Consider the following 21,900-nt stretch of genomic DNA (forward strand, 5'->3'; position numbering starts at 1 on the left):
AACTCAAATAATTATTCCTTAATGATTTTCTTTTCTCATTTACAACCCGCCCATCCTTTTTTTCGGGGGGGGGGGAGGATAATGCACGAATGAATTTCGATCGATGGATGGTTGAAAACAAATGGCAATGTAATGTAATGCATCATATTAGATAAACAAAAATACATGGAGTTAAAACTGTGACCCTATACGTTCTTTGGAAATTTTTATACACACTGTACCTGCTTTAGCCATAACAACAGGGAATTGCTATTCATGATAATATCAACAGCATGGAGCACATGCGCACATCCTTATGTAAATGGACAATGAGTACTCAATATTCTGCCATTGCAGATGACTAAACCCTCTACGACTATCTTTCTACGTTGGTGTTTGTGAAATATCATAGAACCTGATTTCAGTCGTGCTTCTGCAGGAGAACGCAATTGGAGCATGAACCCCAGTTGAAGGTTTCAAGTCTACCTGGAGCCAAAACCAAACAAATCTGGATCTACCAAAAGCAGCTTATATATGCCGCAATTATTAATTTGAACATGTAATAATCTCCGAACGAATCGCAATAGGTTTTAAATTGCCTCGTGATGCTCTGTATCAAAATTTGTTCTTTCCTGAAAGCTTGCTATTCGGCTTAATCATGTATCGAGAGCGAGAATCTGCTTGATGAGGAGAAAGACTGCAGTTTTGCTGTTGTAAGAAACAATCAAAGACGGTTGACAGCAAATGGATAATGGAATATCATCGATATTTTTAATCATTCAACCGCATTCCACAGCTGTGCAGTTCATTTCATATCAATCATGCTAAATTATTCTGCAGCCACCATGTTCTCACCAAACAAAATACGTTTCATCTTCATCGTTGTCATTGTCATGTGTAGCATTTCAGAATGTGAGTAAGCCTATATCTTATTGTGTGATGCATTATCTACTTTTAGACCAGACCCATATTTGAGTGAAAATTAATAAGCGAGAGGCATTTTGGGAAAAAACATTTAGAACCAGTCGATTTCAATTTTAATATGCTGAATGTGACAGACCGGTTCCCAGCCGACATCTCATGTTTGGACCACCTAATTTACATAAACAAAATGACTGCCAAATTGATAATGCACAATCTTATTTCTACAATATTCTTTTTGTAATATTCGCTTCCACAGACATGGATAATGTGAAATATTGCATACATAATATGAACCCTTCAGAAAAATCAGTATTTCTATTTAAGGTTAGTTGATTATGCAGATTTATGTATATTTGCAATAGGGTTAATCCGTGTCATATCACTCCCATCCGCAAAGAAATTTAAATCGTACCGACTCAAATTTTGCTCAGTTGTTATGCATATGAGGTAATCGACACCGTAAATGCCGAAATGATTTTTTTAGCGCGCTGCGCCTTACGGTTCTCGCGCTATGACACGCTTACGTTTGGTATTTTTGGTCAAAATGGGCGCTGCGGCCACTTTTCTAATGGCCCTTCCGCAGTAAAGGGGATAGTCCAAAATTGATGTTAATGGTATCATTGGAAAGAAAATAAAACTATTTGTGTAATTTTTGTTGATAAATGAGTAGTTGAATATACCATGACCTTTTGACCTTTCGTTTGACCTTCAATCTTTGCAAGTGTGTCAGATTATTTGGAGTTGACCTCGGTATACCTAATATTCATTACCTCCTCTGCAAAAATAAAAACCTTGAAATATATTATTTCTTATTTGGTTTTAAGCTATTGTAATATCTGGCATATATGATGTTTCCAGAAATAAGTACAGTCCCACACGTGGGGTATACTGTTGGATATAGCTACAAAATACTGTAATATTTTGTACACATATATTTAAATCAGTGTTACTGTGACCTTATTACAATTTCTGAAAATAAATATTACCATGTAATTGTCCTAGTGCAAGATGCCTGCTCAATGAAGCTCACCTAGATGAAATTGTTTTCATTTGTTTTATATATAGTTATTATGATATAAGTATAATTAGATCCATAATTCTTGAAATCATTAGGAAAAGTTTTATTTCAAGTTGAACACATGTGAAGAGGTTAGATCTATTAAGTATTGTATACTGGTATACATGTATCCATCATATCAAACCTTTTGGAAGCATATGACTCGTAATTCCTTGCACCTTTGCTTCTGAGATGCTAGACATCAATTTGACAAATGTTCCAGAATCATGACAATAATCAAATTATATGAACCTACTAGAAACCAAGTGGTAGAAATAGAAATAAATAAATAAGAAATTCAAAGAACAATAGGCCTTTATCACATTAATAATGACTGTTATTACTTATAAGGGCTCAAAAATATTCATAAAGCTGTGAATGATATCTGTACGAAAAACAAAAAAAGAATTAGAGTTGGATTTTCAAGTTGTACTACAATACTGCACAATTTGCATAATTAATGAATTAATTGTAAATGAGAAGAGAAAACTGTCACAAATGGTACTTTATTATGTATGCAGGACTTTGCATTATCTACATGTTCCATGATAATGAAAGCAAATATTATACAGAATCCTTTAGAAATAAGATCATACATGTTCAATTTGCTAGATATACCTGTTCCATGACAATGAAAGCAAATATTATACAGAGTCTTTTAGAAATAAGATCATACATGTTCAATTTGCTAGCAATTTGCTTATGCAAATTGGATGGTAAAAACATAAGAAATCAGCTTGGAAACCGGTCTAATTAGATTCAGCATATAGGGATTATGTGAAACTCATGTAGTTTGGTTCCCAACTTTTACCCCAAAATGCCTTTAAACGTTTTTTATATGCCCTTTTTTCAAGAATGGTTGTAGTCTCTTTGACAGAGTGTAGAAATACTGACATTTTAAAATGATGATGTGTAATGAGAAAGGGGTCGATGACTGCATTCTCATTACCGTCCTAAAACTAGAGAAAATGAAATTTGTTTCGTGGAAATTGGTTTAAGCGTGATGAAAAGGTGAATTATTGGATGGTCTAATACCACTTGGTCTACTTATCAGTTCGTCCAACTTCACTTGGTCTAAACTCATTTCGTCTACAACCAGTTCGTCTAATATCCAATTGGTCTAATGACCACTTGGTCTAATATCCATATGGTCTAATATCCAATTGGTCTAATGACCAGTTGGGCTAAAACCATTTAGTCTAATTTCCAGTTAGTCTAACACCACTTGGTCTAATTTCCACTTCGGCTAATTTCCACTTGGTATAATTTTAATTTGGTCTAATTGTCACATGGTCTAATGACCGTTTGGTCTAATTTCCACTTGGTCTAATATCCAATTGGTCTAATTTTCATTTGGTCTAATGACCACTTAGTCTAATAGCCAATTGGTCTAATGCCCAGTTGGGCTAATCGTCAATTGGTCTAATTCACACATAGTCTAATGCTTAGTTGGCTAATCGTCACTTGGTCCAATTCACACTTGGTCTAATGTCCTTTATCATAATATAAAATCATTCATTATTATTTATTTCATCTACAATTAACAAATATGGTACGCAATGGATAAATACCATGCATCGATCAGTTAATACATGTCGCCAGGATCCGAAAGGGTAGAGCCGGGTATTTATAGGGCTGCTGGGCGCAAAACCTCACCGTGGATATAATTCTTATAATTAGGCTTATAATGTAGATGATGATGTTTTACCGTAAAAAAAAGATGAAAATTATATCATACTCATAATCATTACATCACCGAATGCACATTTTTCAGAATAATAAGTTGGGGACCTTGTAGCTAATGGTCGAATAGCGGTGTTTCATCAGAATAACGTTATTATGAAGGAACGAACATATAATTGATTGTGTGGATACGATGATCTAATATGTTTATGCCTCTTTAAATCATTGCTATGCACCATTACGGACGATACTTGATGAAAATATTATGCAGTTTCGGGAATTCCAAAAATTACACAGCCAATAGATCCCGAATAGTTCATGTAATTTTTGTTTTCAAATAGTTTGATAGTAGTCATACATCTTATCTTCTCATTCTGTTTTTTTTTAATCTACTTCTTAACCCCCTCCTTAAAATGGATTGGCAGGGTTCCCAGCTCATCAGTGATGGGCATTTTGGTATATTTTTCCATTCAGGGAAAAATCAGGGAATTTGATATTTTTAATAAGTAAAACCAGGGGGAAAATGCTCAAATGAGGGCATAATAAGGGAATTTGATCAGCCCAAATGTCGAAAGTACGATGGTCAGTCTCATCATAGAGCTATTAACAAGTAATAGCTCCATGATTGGAAATTGTACCCTCTCTCTCGTTTATGTTCCTCCGTTCTTCGAAGATCGGCAGGTATCACTTTAGAAGTTGAGTAATGAGTCTGGTCAATGAAACAATGAGTAACGGTACCAAACGGTACTCCAATCGATACGAGGCCGAGAGGGGCGAACGTGTGAATAATTTAGATTCAAATCCGCGCGCGGAAAGAAACTTCAAAATTTCACCAGAAAATTGAAAACAAGTCACTTAATTTTACAAACTAAGAAAACGTGACATATAGACGAAATGGTGTTAGACTATCTGGAAATTAGACAAAGTGAAAATTAGCCGAAATGGAAATTAGACCAACTGCACATTAGACCAACTGCATATTAAAGCAACTGCACATTAGACCAACTGCATATTAGACCAACTGCACATTAGACCAACCGACTATTAGACGAACTGGTATTAGACCAAGTGACAATAAAATACATTAGACGAAATGGCAATTAGACCAAATGATAATTAGACCAAGTGACGATTAGCCCAACTAGGCATTAGGTTAAGTGGCGATTAGACCAAGTGGTCATTAGACCAAGTGGCTATTAGACCAAGTGGCCATTAGACCAAGTGGCTATTAGACCAAATGGTAATTAGACTAATTGGCTATTAGACCAAGTGGTCATTAGACCAAAATATAATTTGACTAAGTGGGTTTAGCCTGAATGATGTTAGCCCATCTGATGATTAGACCAAGTGATAATAGACCATCCGTCAGTAAACCCCATCAAAATGCTCGAAGCGGTCTTGGAAGCGATCTCCCAAACTGGTTTGGGGAAACAACCTCGTGATTTCGTTCAAGAAAACCACTTTCTGGTGGGAACACTAAAGCCAAGCGATCTTTCAAACTGGGTTCCTGAACCACTTTCCAATAAACTAGTTTTAGAAAAGGCTAATGAGAAAGGGCTCAGGCTAATAGTACGGCCCTGGTACGGACAAGTTTACCCAATCAAAAAGTTGATTTGAATAAAAGGAAAAAAAATGTCATGCAAATCCAACAAGCATAACGATGAAAATTTCATCTTATGACATAAATTTTCATTTAATTCTATCAAACAATTATAATCCTGGTCCGTATGAAAATGAGGGGACTAATGACACAACTCTCTCATTCTTTTGTATTTCAGTATATGAAATATTATAATTTTCTAAACCTGCCTTCAAAAGATCAGCCAAATGTTACATATACATATACAACTATATTCAAGCATTTGAAATCCCCAAGTAATGTGCATGCTAAAATACAATAATGTCGAGCACGCAAAAATGATATGAGAAAAATATAGTATAATCAGACTGTATTCATTGTTGCATGTACAGCTGCACCACAGACTTGGCAAGGACATCAACCATTGAGAGCCTAAATATAGATTGTTGATCGGTTTGGGGAAAACCACGTAACCTTTGACCCGAGCTGACAACGCGCTATGACGCACACGTGTTGCTGTTATGAATGGTGTATTTTCTTGAGTTCTCATCACAACTCTCTGCTTAATCAACACGTAAAAAATATTGATACTGCGTTTTGAGGCTTTGCAATGATAATTGACTATATTCATTTTACTGAAGTAAAGAGAAAATATATAACGGATAAAGAAGAACTGGTTAAAATCATAAACCATGTTGAATCATAATTAATAATAATAAATAAGTGATTCCTAAACTATAAAACAAAATAGTATTCAGATATGCCTATAATAACCGAATAATATAATAATAGCCTAATGATCTTGTGCCTAAACTAGGTGTCACAGATAGATGAGAGTATTTTATATGGCGATACACAAATAAAAAAAGAATCGTTCAAAAATGGAAAAGTTACAAGTTAGATCGAGTTTTAATTCAAGAAAACAAATCTTCAACACTATTTTACGTTCTCTTACCACTTACTCTGTATGCAATATATATACATGTCTACAGTACAAGATTATACCAAATATACCATATTATATTCATGCCGCTACAAATGGAATTTCCCGCTAGGACAGTATGAATGTAAAAAAAAATAAGGATATGATAGTATAGCATTTATGTTTTTCGTATAAAAAACAAAATGATATACAGAATTGATGGCCCATACAGTTTGGTCAACATTCCAATACTGTTTTTCCATGGGGTCCATAACCAGACAAAAGTCATGACATCTTAAAAAAAAAACACAGGCTTATGAAAGAAAAAAATATCTATTTTTGTTAAAGCAAAGCTTGTAAGGACGGTTCCTCTGATTATTGCGAATTGAAAGTCTAGATCTAAGTCTTTTAAACCTAGGTACCCCTCCCCCGAAAAAAATGATTGGAGTAGGGCCTAATTACTGTGAAGGCATGCACTGGTTATGAATGCCAGGTTAATTGCTCATTAAATGTTCTTAAAAGTGAATACTGTGACAAAAATCCACCACGAATCCAGAGACAAGCCCGTTATAAACAAAAGCTGCAAATATTGCAAATAACTTAAACAAAAATATATTCTCCACTCTTGGGCTAGGTCGCCCTTATCAGCCTCAGGCTGTTCTTCCGAGGGGTCCATTGAAGATGTTTATTTTTGTATTCTTTGTTTTAATATGTAGTTTTATTTATACAGGGTGGCATTGTCAGTTTCAAAACTGCTTTCCACAACGGCCCTGTCATAAAATACAAAAATACAATAGTAAAAACTAAAGAAAATATAAATCAACAATAAAAGTAATACATGCACGTAATCCTGGACTCGATTCCTCTTGTGAGTTTGAAACAAACAAAAGAACTTTACTTTTTAACTTAATTTTCCTCTTAAACGAGTTTCTGAAAATAATCACATCCAAATAAATAGAATAAAATTTACAGAGAAAAATGCTAAAAACATCATAAAAATCTGATAACAAATATTTAAGTTATTGAATTTTCAAGTTTAGCAATATTTTATGAAAACATTTCATGCATGTCTTAATGTTCATAAGGTGTGCTGTTGATGTCACATCCGCACATATCTTTTGTTTTACGTTATTAAATGAAATCATAATTATTTCACATTTCCTTACATCGTGCATGATATATTTCCCTTTTATTTAAACAAGTTGTAGCAATGAATATCTGAATGCATTATATCAGTTGTCAATTCATTCCTTTTTAGTTCTTCGAGGAGAAAATGTGAATAAACATAATTTCATGTAATGAAACACAAAAGAACAAGTGATGATATGACATCATCAGCTTGCTCATTGACGACTGGCAAAGAATTCTTTTAGCGATATAATGCAAATCTTTAAAATGTTAAAACTTCTTTATTCATTGTTCGATTGTGCACATATTTTCAATTTTTTTTTTCTGATTGTTCTTTATCTGTGCAAATCATATAATTTAATGTTTAGCCTGGAGTACCCATTTAATGGGGGAGGCGAATTGAATATTAAAGGCATAACGCCACTCTGAGAAAATAAGGAAGGATGTGTCCCCCCCCCCCCCCGATTTAGAATCCGCTTGTGTATAGGGACAAGTACAGTTTGTCCTCGCACCTCAACGCACCAAATATCTGAATGCAGATGCTAAACAAGCCGAAGAGTGGCGGTGGAGGGGGTTGAATGTTAGTGTGTATGTATATATTTTTGTCTTGGGGTAAAGATGTCCAAGACATATTTTTTTGCATGTGTTGGAAATTGCGTTGCTATGGTAACAGTGTACCATTGCAAAAATAAGGTAAAAATCTTGCAGTTAGAACTACTTCCTCTGTTTTCATCCGATTCTCATGAAATTTGGCACCCACATTGGTCTTGAGGTGAAGATGTCTAAGACACATTTTTGTGTGTCTTTCAGAAATCTTGTTGCCATGGTAACAACATATCATATGGTGAAAATTGGGGGAAAAAAACTTACAATTCAAACTGCTTCATCAGTTTTCAATCAGTTCTCATGAAATTTGGCACACACATTGGTGTTAAAGTATAGATGTACGAGGCACTTTTTGTGTGTGTTTTAGAAATTGTGTTGCCATGGTAACAACATATTATATGGCAAAATTTAGGTAAAAACCTTGCAATTTGAACTACTCCATCAGTTTTGAACCAATTCTCATGAAATTTGGCTCACACATTTGCCTTGAGGTAAAGATGTGCAAGAACCATTTTTTATGTGCATTTGTCAGAGAGTGCATTGCCATGGTAACAACATATGATAGCCAGAAATGCAGGAAAACTTAGCCATTGTGGATCAAACTACTTCCCCTGTTTTTAGGCAGTGCTCATAAAAGTTGGAAAAAAAATTCATCTTGGGGTAAAGATTCATATTAAATTCTAAATGTCTTCTGAACCAGTGCTTCTCCACCTTTTTCTACTCGATGACCACTTTGAGAACTAATCTGCATTCGGAAATGTCCGGTAAATGGGCGACAATTAACTACATACACAATATGCATGCACATGAGGTTTACATCAAAGTTAGATCGAAAACATCATATAGTAAAGTGTGCATGTATATGCTTTGCAACATGCATAATACCAAAAAAGTGTGCTTAGATTTTGTTTGACCCAAGTAGACCGATCGGACAAATCATATTAACATGTTCAGACAGGTATACGGTACGTGTATATACTATAGTTTTCCCCTATTCTTATTTTCTCTCTCTTTCTTGAGCTTATCACGGCCCACCTGCAAGTGCTTCGCGGCCCACCAGTGGGCCGAGAAGCACCGGCTGAGAAGCGCTGTTCTAAACCAGGGGCCGCGGGGGGGGGGGGGGGGGTGGGCTTCAGCCCCCCACTTTTTTTCCAAAACCATGTACAAAAACGTAAAAATTACCATACGATTGTGATTTTCTGCATGGTCAGCCACCCCCCCCCCCCCACTTTGAAAACCGTTCCGCGGCCCCTGTAAACTGCATTAAAATGTTCACGCCAGAGTGTGGGGGTATTAATCACCTTCAGTATAATATTTCTAGGTTTTTTTGCAGAGGGGCGGGATTGGTCCTTTAAATCTGACATCAAAATAAAGAAGGTTAAAGGCGGGGCCATTAGGAACATAACGATGGTAAACACTCTTAAAAAAGGGAACCCTTCAAGGACATAGGCTGGGGGTACACTGGGTGAATGTGAAACCTTCCGCTAAATCAGAGGAGCTCCGACACTGGCAAGCAAAACAAAATTTGTACCCCTTCTACTTTCAACAGCTGATTTTCCAAAACTTAGTTCCACCTCCCCAAGATGTGCACCCCTCCCCATACCACTTTTAGTTCTACCTCCCCATGCTCAAACCAGTCTACGCCTTTGCCCCTCAGGGGTCTTTGCATTTTTAAAGCGAGACATTACTCCTTTTTTTTTTGGGGGGGGGGGGTTCCTTAGAAAACGACCTCATCTTAAAAAGTAAAAGTTAAAGGATTATGACTAGGAACTTAACCCCCCCCCGAAAAAATAGGGGGCTGATATATTTTTTTAGCAGAAAAATGCCCCCCCCCCCCTTAAAAGGTAAGTAGAGTCCTTTGCACTTCAGAGTTCAGACCATATTTGAAGTTTAATGCATTTTCCTTTGATAAAAATTTTTTTACGGTACCCAATTATTAATCATTGTTCATCTATATTTTCCTACTCAGTATTTTATTCATATTTCGTTCCTACTCTTTCTTTTTAACATTATCACATCACTCTTGATTTTGAGCTTCACCATACCATCTCCTTCCGTTTCCTTTCTGCTTTTTTTACTCTCTCTCTCTCTCTCTCTCCAAGTATATTTTTCTGACATATTATAAAGTGTACCTTTAATCATGGAACTAATTATATAAATATATATTTATATATACACAAATCTCTGCACTTGTTTTAGAAATTCACTTGCAAGTCCATGACTCAATAACATACCATATAAAAAATATGCACAATGTGCACAATAAATTTTAGCCTTCTATTTTCTTTCATCTTTTTTTTTTCAGTATACTTCTGTGACAGCCCCTGCTGTATCCTAAATCTCCCATTGTCAAAACATGAATATTATGTTTCAGTAGCAAAAATGTTGGATGCAAACTCTGACTGTCATAAAAAAATGCAAATAATTTTCCATTGGAGTAAAGACAAACTTATAAGGGATATGACTAGAATATGTTTATATGTAGAGAAACTTTTATTTCTCTACATATAATGATATTATAGTCATATCCCTTTCAGATGGTGGTAACTGCAGGAATGGGAAAATTCAGGGATAAAACTAAAATTTTTACTGAGGATTTTCGGAAAATAACTACATCCATTTTTGTCAAGCAACAATTATTCCATTCTGAATGCTGCAACCTTGTTAATATGAATTAGATGTACCTTTACCAAAATATAATATCATGACAGTCATTTCTTCAATTCTTTAAACTAGACATTAAATATTGCTAACAGTATTATTCAGGACAGAGTGTAGCCAAAATGAAGTTTAAAAGATTATGAAGAAAAAAAAATAAATGTCATGGTATTATATTTCAGTGTAGGTGTAAGCATTCAAAATTAAATAATTGTTGCTAGATAATAATGAATTAAAATAGCAAAGAAAAATGTACTTAGTGTACTTAGAGAGGGAGACAAAGAGGGAGGGGGGGGGGAGGAAACAAACAATTGAAGGTATGGTAAAGCTCAAAAGTGCAAAGAGTGATGTAAGAAATTTAAGTCAGAGTAGGAACTGAAATGAACAAAGACTGAGAAGAAGAAGATAAATAAAACATTGATTAATTGGGCACCAGAAACGATCTTTTATCAAAGCAGAATGTTTTAGGCTTTAAATTAATACGCTGAAGTGTAAAGGATTTTTCTTCCCTTTTTTTTTTTTTTTTTTTTTTTTTTTTTGGGGGGGGGAGAGGTTAAGTTCCTAGTCGTAATAATTTCTTTTTACTCTTTATATGGCAATTTTCTAAAGCCCCCCCCCAAAAAAAAAAAAAAAAAAAAAAAAAAAAAATGGAAGGAGTTCTTTTTTCAAAGAGTGTTTAAGTTCCTAATGGTCATGGCCTTTAACCTTCTATATTTTTATGTTGTCAGTTTTTAAGGACCTCCTCCACCCTCCAAAAAAGAACCTATAAATATTATTGAAGGTGATTAATACCCTGCGCTATTATATGACGTTAAAGGGGAATCCAACCCAAATAAACACTTGTTTTTAGAGGAAAATGAAAAATCAGACAAGTTTATAGGTCAAAGTTTGAACAATATCGGACAAACCATGAGAAAGTTGTAAATATATAAAAGTTGTAAACATTGGTAATCACTATACCCATGAAGACTTCAAATTGGTCGCATATGTGATGTCATAGTGATGTAAGGAAAGGACCACTCTTCCATGTACTGGAATAATTAATTGGCTAAAAATTTATGTTGTCAACATTTTTACTTTAAATTATATCTTTCTTTCATAAGGACATAAAACATTATACTACCGGGGTTTATATTACGGCCCCAATGGAATAGGGATTTAGGAGTAAACCAAAAATCCTGATAATTAAGTACAAGTCTTATGGGAAAGTTGCCTTGCGGCCTCGCCCCTTGTCATAATTTACTTACCCAGTTGCCAATTTGAAATCTACATACTAGTAGCCTTAGGGATCTTAATTTTAAAGCAGCCATAACTTTATTTTGCTTGTCCGATTTCTTTCAAACTTTCACCTTTCTTATTTTTCTCCTTTTCCCTGCACACAACATTATGACCAACGCTGGATTCCCTTTTAACACTGAATATGAATCTTTACCCAAAATGAATATTTGTGTCAACTTTTTTTAGCACAGGCTGAGAAGTAGATTGATCCACAATGAGTTTTCCCCATATTTCTGGCTATATGTGGTTACCAAGGCAATGTACTCTCTGACAAATGCACACAAAAATGGTTCTTGCACATCTTTACCTCAAGGCAAATGTGTGAGCCAAATTTAATGAGAATTGGTTCAAAACTGATGAAGTAGTTCAAATTGCAAGGTTTTTACCTAAATTTTGCCATATAATATGTTGTTACCATGGCAACACAATTTCTGAAACACACACAAAAAGTGCCTTGTACATCTATACTTTGATACCAATGTGTGTGTCAAATTTCATGAGAATTGATTGAAAACTGATGAAGCAGTTTGAATTCTAAGTTTTTTTCCCAATTTTCACCATATGATATGTTGTTACCATGGCAACAGGATTTCGAAAAGACACACAAATATGTGTCTCAGACATCTTCACCTCAAGACCAATGTGTGTGCCAAATTTCATGAGAATCGGATGAAAGCAGAGGAAGTAGTTCTAATTGCAAGATTTTTACCTTATTTTTACAATGGTACACCGTTACCATGGCAACGCAATTTCCAACACATGCAAAAAATATGTCTTGGACATCTTTACCCCAAGACCAAAATATGTACATACACACCAACATTCAACCCCCTCCACCGTCACCCTTCGGCTTGTTTAGCATCTGCATTCAGATATTTGGTGCATTGAGATGCGAGGACAAACGGAACATCTGTTCAAAAGGGGTTTGAATTCAAGAACAAAGCCAATGCAAAATAATGCACTGCTATTGAGTTTTGCACTAGCGCTAGTCTATAAATCAGACCAATCTAAACTCATAAATTCTGACATTTTCACCCATTTTTTTCTCTATTTCTGTAGCCAGATTTTTTGGAGCATACCCCATTTTTAATTCTTATACATAAACGAAGGCCTGGAGAAAAAAATCATGCTTTTGTCCACCGTGTCCACAAGTAGGGCATTTTTTACGCTAACAGACCGGACTAAAATGTATATAATTATACCGACAATCATTGTAAGCATACACTGTAGATGTATAGTTTTTTCGTTATCTGATTTGTTATAACTATACATGTATTGGCTGAACTGCCATGGATGCATAGTTGAGCGGAATAGTGGCATAGATGTATAGTTTCTCGTGATCTGATTGGTTAAAAGTAAATGGCTAGATTGGTATGAATGCATGGATGTATACATGTAGTTGATCGGAATAATGGCAGCTTGGTCCGCTTACTCCATGCAACTAAACGAGCTTGGCTCGGGTCAGTGGGGTATATGTTAAGATAAATAGTTTCCTGTGTTCTGATTAGTTGAAAGTATGCACTTTTTTAGACAAATCTCGAATATATATATGGTTCCATAGTTGGCATATTGTAACGACGACCCGGTTTGTCCTACGAGTCTCGCTATCAGAGTCTAAAATAAATGTCGAGGATGGCCAAAGCTTAAACAATACAATTTAAGCGAATAACAGTCATTACACAGCAAATTAAAGTTCAGTAGTTTATTACTGTTAAAAACTTGATAAAGGTGCAAAAGAGTATGTGATGGTGACAAATCAATAAACTCCAGCGATAAATGGAAAAGGATAACTAAGATAACGTCGAACAATGCTGGAACAATTATAGGTTAACTTAACTTAACTTGTGATAATTCTGAACTGAACTTAGACTCAGACTAAACTTCATGAAGACTAAACTGGAATACATGTAAGACTATGCTCGGAAAAGACTCTCGAAAAACTAAGAACTAAACTTGACTGAGATGCTGCTCGCTTATATACACTTTCTGGACATAGCATGAAGGTCATCCCCAGCACACAGCAAAAACCCAGATTCAGGGAGGGGGGAGAGAGAGAGAGAGAGGGATAAAGTCAAGCAATAGAATAAGCACATAACGACCAATACACTGACCACAAGGTTAAACTAGGAGTTTGGACATTAGGAGTTGAGGGAGAGAAGTCTGAAGGGCAGGGCAAAGTCGAAGTGAGGAGAGAGAAAGCGGAGGGAGTTACAGAACATAAATGTGTAGCCAAGGTAATAAACAAGAACGAGTTTCTGAAAGTAGTCGCAAGGTTAAAGAGAACTACACAGGTTTGAAAGTAACTGGAAAGGGAAAGAGAGGAGGGATGAAAGTTACTGGAAAGAGAAAGTGAGGAGGGTTGAAAGTCACTGGAAAGAGAAAGTGAGGAGGGTTGAAAGTCACTGGAAAGAGAAGGTGAGGAGGGTTGAAAGTCACTAGAAAGAGAAAGTGAGGAGAGTAAAACTTCTGAAAGTAGATGCAAGGTCGCAAAGAAGGAAGATGCACTGTTAGCGATTTCTGAAAGAGGAAGGAAGGCCAAAGAGAATACAGAGTGGACAGACCAGAAGAGTTTGACCCTGAGTAATTTACAGTACAAGAGAGGGCTTGGCTGTGTGCGGGTTACTGGGCAAGTTGAAAGTGACATTAACAATTTATCTTAATTTATCACCTAGCGGATTATAATATCAGTTACACCATTTGTGTATTTATATATTTTTTCATATACATTTCTCTTAATTTATCACCTAGCGGATTACAATATCAGTTACACCATTTGTGTATTTATATATTTTTTCATATACATTTCTTTTTTGGATATATTTCTATACATATCACTTATAGATACATATTTACACTTACCTTCTTCTCTTAGTTTGTTTAATTCTTTATCATATATACTTATATGTCTTTTGCACATTATCAGTTGTTCCCCATTATTTTTCTTCCCCCCCCCCCACTCTTATGCACCAGTTTATTAAGCCTTTCTTTGTAACCTGTTTGACCCACCTCTCACTAATTCTCTTGTTTTTCATCCCATTATCACTGTTTTGTTCCAGATCCTGTTTGATGTTGCCTGCCTCATTATTTTAATCCCTCTTGGCTTGAGGTCTTTTACTGGCCTTACTTACACTAACTTCCCTTTGTGTCTGCCTACTCCTTTTCTTTCATCCCCTTCACTAACCTGATTGGTCTTCTCTACTCACTAATGCCCCTTTTGTCTCCTTGTTTCTAGTGTTGATGTAGCTTGTTTGTGGTCTATATTATGGTTGTTCCACTTTATATGTTTGTCATTTTGCCTCCGACGAAGATTCTGCTAGGATCGAAAGCTTAGGCCCCTTTTTGACTTTCTAATTTACTCCATTGGCTCTCTTTTATTAGATAAGCAGTTTTCAGCAGCTTCTTTTTGCCACAATTTATCTTAGCAAGACATTCATTGCATAAATGAGTCGAATACAATTTAATATAATAAACACTAATTAAAGCATAAGAATGGAATTATATACATGAACATAATAAGAGAATATCGGAACATCAACCAAAATGCGTGACAATATTATACCCCTTTCATAAACCCAATAAAACACAATTATGCGGCTAATAGCAGCATAATTTGGTCGTAAAATCAGAGGAGGACAAGAGTTATCCGCATTATTCTGATGCTGCTATTATCCGCATAATAGCGGCATCGGGACAAGATTTTGAGTTTATGAACGTATTTCCAAATAATGCGGATAATTGCCATGGTGCGATCACAAGGTCACCCTTTTCCAACACAACCGCATTGGAGGGGGCGTGTCCAGTTGTCATGACGATTATCCGCCTTTTTCAGGACGGGCGCTCGTAAAGATAATTTATGGAGTTTGTGAACGCAATTTTTATTGAATTATCCGCATTACTCTTAGGCGGCTAATTGGAGGATATGTTTTATTGGGTTTATGAAAGGGGTATAAATGGCTTGCTTAGTCCCTCATAATTATGGGTCTTCACAATAAATGTATACGCATATACCCCCATCACTGCGCTACGTACACCATGCGCTGGTAAGATAATGTTTTCAAAAGAAACATAAGGCTAAAGTTAGACCAGAGTAGATCTAAACTCCTACTAGTCTTAGTCCTATTCAGCGACGGGAAAATACTTTTTTTTTTGTGCACGCTCATGTAGTATACGGAACGATCGCACTCATAACTAATAATCATTAAACAATCGTAATGTATAGTAAATGTTTGAAAATCGATTTTAAATGCAACCCTTGTTGTATTATAACATTATTGACACCTGAGTTCATTCATTGTTGTCATGCCTTACTTCGGCACAAATCAAAATTTACATCACTAAAATAATACTTTCTGATCATCCAAGCGTTAACATAAGCCATATATAAAATATGGCGTCAAATCATTTTGGACAACATACTTTTTCAGGCCATGTATATTAACTATTTGTTAATGACATATGTTTTCCTTACATTGGGGATTTGTGATTTGAGGGTGTGTGTGTATGTGGGTGGGTGTATGTGAGGGTGTGCGTTTGAGTGCGAGGGTGCGTGATGTGTGGGTGTGGGTTTGGGTGTGTGTGTGGGACTATGTGTCTTTGTGCGTCTGGTGTGCGTTTGTTGGCGTATACAGGTATTATGATTGCCCTTTTGTCCTCACTTACATGCAGCATTCTGGCTTCACACAGAGAAGTCTTTAACAGCGGTGCGAGGCGGAAACATCTCCCTACCCTGTAATTTCTCCGTTTCTGCACGTGCAGTCTACTGGTACAAACACGACTTCACTGGAGCACCAGACGATGGAACATCACTCGTAGCCCGATATTATAGGGGCATTACAGAACCTGTACCGGGCTTTGAGAGGTTCAGCATCACCAATGACTACAGTTTGATCATCAGAAATGTAACTGTTCAAGACGAGACAACCTACTCATGCCAAGTTGTTGGGATCAATACCATTGATGTTGAAACGGAAAGAGGCTATACGGACTTGAGAGTTATAGGTAAGGGATTCATTTGGGGAGCGATGACTCATGCTTAAGCCTGTATATTCTAGAGCCTTAACAAAATTATAGTTTAAAGGTCAAGTCCACCCCAGAAAAATGATGATTTGAATAAATAGAGAAAAATCCAACGAGAAAAAGGCTAAAAAGTTCATCAAAATCGGATGTAAAATAAGAAAGTTATGACATTTTAAACTTTCGCTTATTTTTCACAAAACGGTTATATGCAAATTAGACAGTCGATGATGTCCATCACTCACTATGTCTTTTGTTTTTTTATTGTTTGAATTATACAATTTTTCATTTTTTACGGATTTGACAATTAGGACCAACTTGACTGAACCATATATTATTAAAAAATGCTAATTCGACATGTTCAGGGAGAAATTAATCTATGTTTCACTTGACAATGAGGAGAGAATAAGAATATTTCATATTTCATATAATGAAATATGGATGACGTCATCAGTCACCTCATTTGCATACTGTTTTGTGAAATAAAGCAAAACTTAAAAATGTCATAACTTTCTTATTTTACATCCGATTTTGTTGAAATTTTCAGTGTTATGCTTGTTGGATTTTTCTCTATTTATTCAAATCAACTAATGGTTGGGGTGGACTTGTCCTTTAAACTTAAATGGACGCCAATAGATAACCTTAGTGTCAACAATATAAAGAAAAAATATAAACAGATCATTGGTACAACCCGTGAAAGATTGAAAATAAACCGGTCTTCGTGGTCTAAGAGCTTCCAACGAAAGACTATCATCACAATATACATGATTTAACAACAATACGGGAATCTAGCAACACGATTTTACTAAAAGGATTGCTCACATGATGACCGTCCATGCAGGAAGCATTAGTTGCTCTCTTTTACAACCACGACTACATGTATACTACTCTATTTTATTGCGCCGTTCCACATCTTTCTTACATGTTCCAGGACGCTTATCATTTTAGTCAGTTAGATTGAAAACCATTAGCAATACCCTTAAAAATAGCCACTGAAATATCACAGAGGTTTAATTAAACTGGTATTTATAGATCTTTTTGTCAGCTTCTATTGGTTGGGGGCATTTCATGTCAATCAATTACTACCTCATTTTCATGAGAACTGAGACAGAAGGTAAATTATACTAATTTCATTTCACCTCGATGTAATTTTTTTACGCGTATCAATTTTCATTATGCCATTAGCCTTAGCAGAGCCCCTTGAACCAATCATCGAGATCATAGAGCCCTGTACTTTCACAGCGCAAGGGGGATGCGTCTACCATGTTAACAGGTCTACCATTGGCAAGGACACGTCGGAGGATGTAATACTTGTTTCTAAACTTTCAAATGTTCGACCTCTACCAAATCTTACTTGGATTCAAAGCGATGGAAGATTAAATAAAAATGCAACTTACCAGACGCAGGAGAAAGATGGGCTGTTCAGCATTTCATCACAAATTCAGGTTTCTATATCTTTCTGGACGTTGAGATAACGGGCACATAGTAAACTTTGAAAAATATGAATCTTCCCTTTATACACGTTATATATAGTTTTTACGCTAAGAATAGTTAGGAAATCAATGAAATTAAATATAACTCACAACATAATTAATTTTCCGTTTGATATATCTCAATGACATGAATGAGTATGTAATGTAATATGAATATCCGCATTGCTAGCAGTAATATTCATATTTTATTACAATGTTTTCAAGGAACAATTGTCACATTCTTATTGACAGGTATCCAGGTCTCATCTTGATCACCACTATACCTGTCAAGCTGAAGGGGAAGCCGTGAATGGAACCTCATCAGTGGTCATTTCTTTTGAGGATTCTGTTACACATGGTAGGATTGTTCGTCTATTGGAATTAATAAGTTCGTATAGCCATTATGTTCGACCTTTTACACAACCACTCATCAGTGTCACTTCTCTCATCCACCTGTGAATGGTCGTACATTCACCCGAGGTCCCGGGTGGATGTACATCCACTTCAGCGAGGGAGCTCTTTGATTCGATAAAATTGTACAATCACTCACTTTGTGAGTGAGTGATGGTAAAGGAAGTACAACATTTGTACATATACATGTAAATCTTTCACTCACTCGATTGATTGATGATAAAAAAGTACAAATCATTCACTCACTCGATTAAGTGAATGAATTACGGGCCGCTTATGGCACGAACGATCCGTCATTGCAAAAGGCAAATTGTGAGTGGGAATTGCCTTATGGAGGATTTATTTTCCAAGAACGATTCACCGCCCTATTTTAAAACACATACACCATCCAAGGAATACAAAGCTATGTAAACCATTCATTGTTTCATTTCTTAATAAAAAAATGTGTTAGTTTGCCAGTAGACAATTGCCTTGTTTTTTTCATATTTAGGTTTAGCCCGACTTTTTAACTTAAACTTTTGAAACTAAGTCCTGAAGTCCTCATCATTGTTGCAAGTAAAGTTGTGTCATCTTTCTTGCCTATACTTGTTTTCTCAAGTCGAGCTTCTCTAATGAAATGCTCGCCATATATATTGAAGAGGGACGGAGATAAAAAGCACCCCTGTCCATCGCCTCTCTCTGTGTTTAATTGATTTGTGTCGCCCAAACGTCCCTAAAAAAAATAAAATCGGCCTATTGCCCTAATTCAGCATATTCAGCATAAACTATGACAAAGAAATGTATGGGCCAAATCACAAGCATAATAGAGTCTCTATTGTCCCCAGACAATTTGGCCCATGAAATGAAGAGCTCACTAGCAAAAGGGGTTAGGTCCATTTTTCATCAAATTTGATTTGTTGGTCTCAATGTATAGATTTTAGTAGCTCAATAAAAGATGATATCAAAGAAAAGTTGAAATTCCTTTTTAAAAGTGATCAAAAATGGCAAAGAAAAATCACTTTTTTTTTCAAAAGGGGTTAGGTCCAATTCAGTTTAGTTGCAAAAGGGATTAGGTCCATACCGAATTTTTTTGGAAAATAATATTTTTAAAAATATGAAGAAAGGTAGATATCTTTTATACCCAATTTTATGTTGTCATGGTAGGGAATCTTGACAATTTAGTTTCGCATAAGAATATGCAATATAGCAGAAAAAAAAAATTATTTTCTTGGAGTGGACCTAACCCCTTTTGCAAACAAACTCTTCTGAAGAGCTCATTTGTCAAAAGGGGTTAGGTCCATTGTTCATAAATTTTATTCTTTTCTGTCTCAAAACCTCTTAATTTCTAGTCGCTTTGATAAAAACAAAGAAAATTTGAAATTTACATGAAAACGTGAAAAAAGTGGAAAAGAAAAATCACTTTTTTTAACAAAAATAGATTGGATTCATTTTAGTTTACTTGCAAAATGGCTTAGGTCCACAGTGATAATTTTTAAAAGAATTTATAAAAAAAAAGACAGGTCGATTTCTTTTATACCCAATTTTATGTTCACAGAGGGTAGTACATCATGACAATTTAGTTTCTGATAAGAATATTGCAGTAAGTGAGAATAAAAAACAAGGTTTTTCTCAGTATGGTCCAAAGTGGACCTAAACCCTTTTGCAACTAAACTCTTCAAATGCTTTGTGGGATCTGATGCTGGATACGCACCTAAACTGTCACCCCAAATTGTGACAGAGCCCGTTCCCGCCAAAAAGGTGGGCTATACCCCCTCTCTTAATCAGGCATTGTTTTTTTGTTTCTAGTGCGTATGCTTACTGAGTCGGAAGCTAGGTCTTAGTTCCATATAGTGATCAAGGGTGGAAATGAAGGTAGGGGGACCAAGGGCTGGAAAATTTGACGAGCAAAAAAAAAAAAAAAATAGTTATCACCCAAAAATTAAAGTCATCTCGTCCAAACTAAATATTTTATTCCGATTTTGAATCTTCATCATTAAAAGACAAATTTAATTTTGTGCCCCCCTACTATTTTGGGTAGGAGAGCCGAGTCCCCCTGTCCCTCTGGGATTTCCGCCCGTCGTAGTGGTAACTCTTTATAACACTTAAAGGGATGGTCCGGGATGAAAATATGTATATCTAAATAAATAGAGTAAACTCCACAAAGCAAAATGCTGAAAATTTCATCAAAATAAATAACAAAGTTATTGAATTTCAAAGTTTATCAACATTTTGTGAAAACAGTTATATGCACATCGTCATGGATATTCTTTAGGGGGGCTGATGATGTCACACCAAGGAGGTGATATCTCCTTGGTCACACCCCCACTTTCCTTTTTCTTATGTTATTACATGAAATCATAAATGTTTCATTTTTTCATACATGTGTAAATGATGTGTCTCCATTATGATGAAATAAGTTGTGGCAGTAAAAAAACCAATGCACTTAAGTTGTCAATCAAATTGTTTAAGTTCTTGGTAGAAAAATTTTGAATAAACCTAATTTCATATAATAAAATACAAAAGAACAAGTGGGGATATGACATCATCAGCCCACCTAATGAATATTCATAAAGACATGCCTAGAACTGTATAACCGGAATAATGCAAATCTTAAAAATTCAATAACTTCGTAATTTTGTGAATTTTACTCTATTTAAAGAGATATACATATATCCAGCCTGGACCATCCCTTTAACGATTCATCTCAACTGGTAGAACACAACATAAAGTCGCATGTTCTAACCTGAAAGTATGAGCTATACTTTCGGGTTATCGAATGACACGAAACTGTATTTACATGTAACATGATAAGATCATGTTAAGATGATATTAACCATTCCTTTTATTAATACAATTTATCGATGTATTTTATCACTATCTTCCTACAGTTTCTAATGATCGTGTGACCACTATGGTTATAAGCGTGATAATCGCGATAATTCTACTAGTGGTTATCATGGTTATTGTAGTCCTGTCGGTAGGCCTGACCTTTTACCGAAGTCATGGCAGGTGGCCCTGGTTAACAAGAGGTAACGTTTGCGTTGCTTTGATCATCACATATTTTCTATATTCTTATCTTATCTAACTAAGAACAATTTACTGTTTATTAGGATACATACAGTATCATTATTTACAATCAACCATCACACATATTTAACATCAACATGTCACTTGATTATTTCTTCCAAGAGTTTCATCCAATGATATATTG

General features: G+C 35.5%; 1 protein-coding gene across 1 annotated transcript in view; it reads left to right on the top strand.

Annotated features, from left to right (window-relative positions):
* The first annotated feature begins 326 nt into the window (after nt 1–326).
* LOC129267461 (uncharacterized) overlaps nt 327–21,900 on the top strand; it is a 30,687-nt gene continuing 9,113 nt past the window's right edge. Inside the window, exons 1-5 of the mRNA XM_064103441.1 lie at nt 327–891; nt 16,480–16,812; nt 18,013–18,272; nt 18,552–18,657; nt 21,578–21,718. Of these exons, the coding sequence (XP_063959511.1) occupies nt 801–891; nt 16,480–16,812; nt 18,013–18,272; nt 18,552–18,657; nt 21,578–21,718 (931 nt within the window). The 5' untranslated portion in view covers nt 327–800. The remainder of the gene's footprint in view (nt 892–16,479; nt 16,813–18,012; nt 18,273–18,551; nt 18,658–21,577; nt 21,719–21,900) is intronic.

Source organism: Lytechinus pictus, chromosome 8 (genome assembly GCF_037042905.1).
Source record: "Lytechinus pictus isolate F3 Inbred chromosome 8, Lp3.0, whole genome shotgun sequence".
Taxonomy (NCBI): domain Eukaryota; kingdom Metazoa; phylum Echinodermata; class Echinoidea; order Temnopleuroida; family Toxopneustidae; genus Lytechinus; species Lytechinus pictus.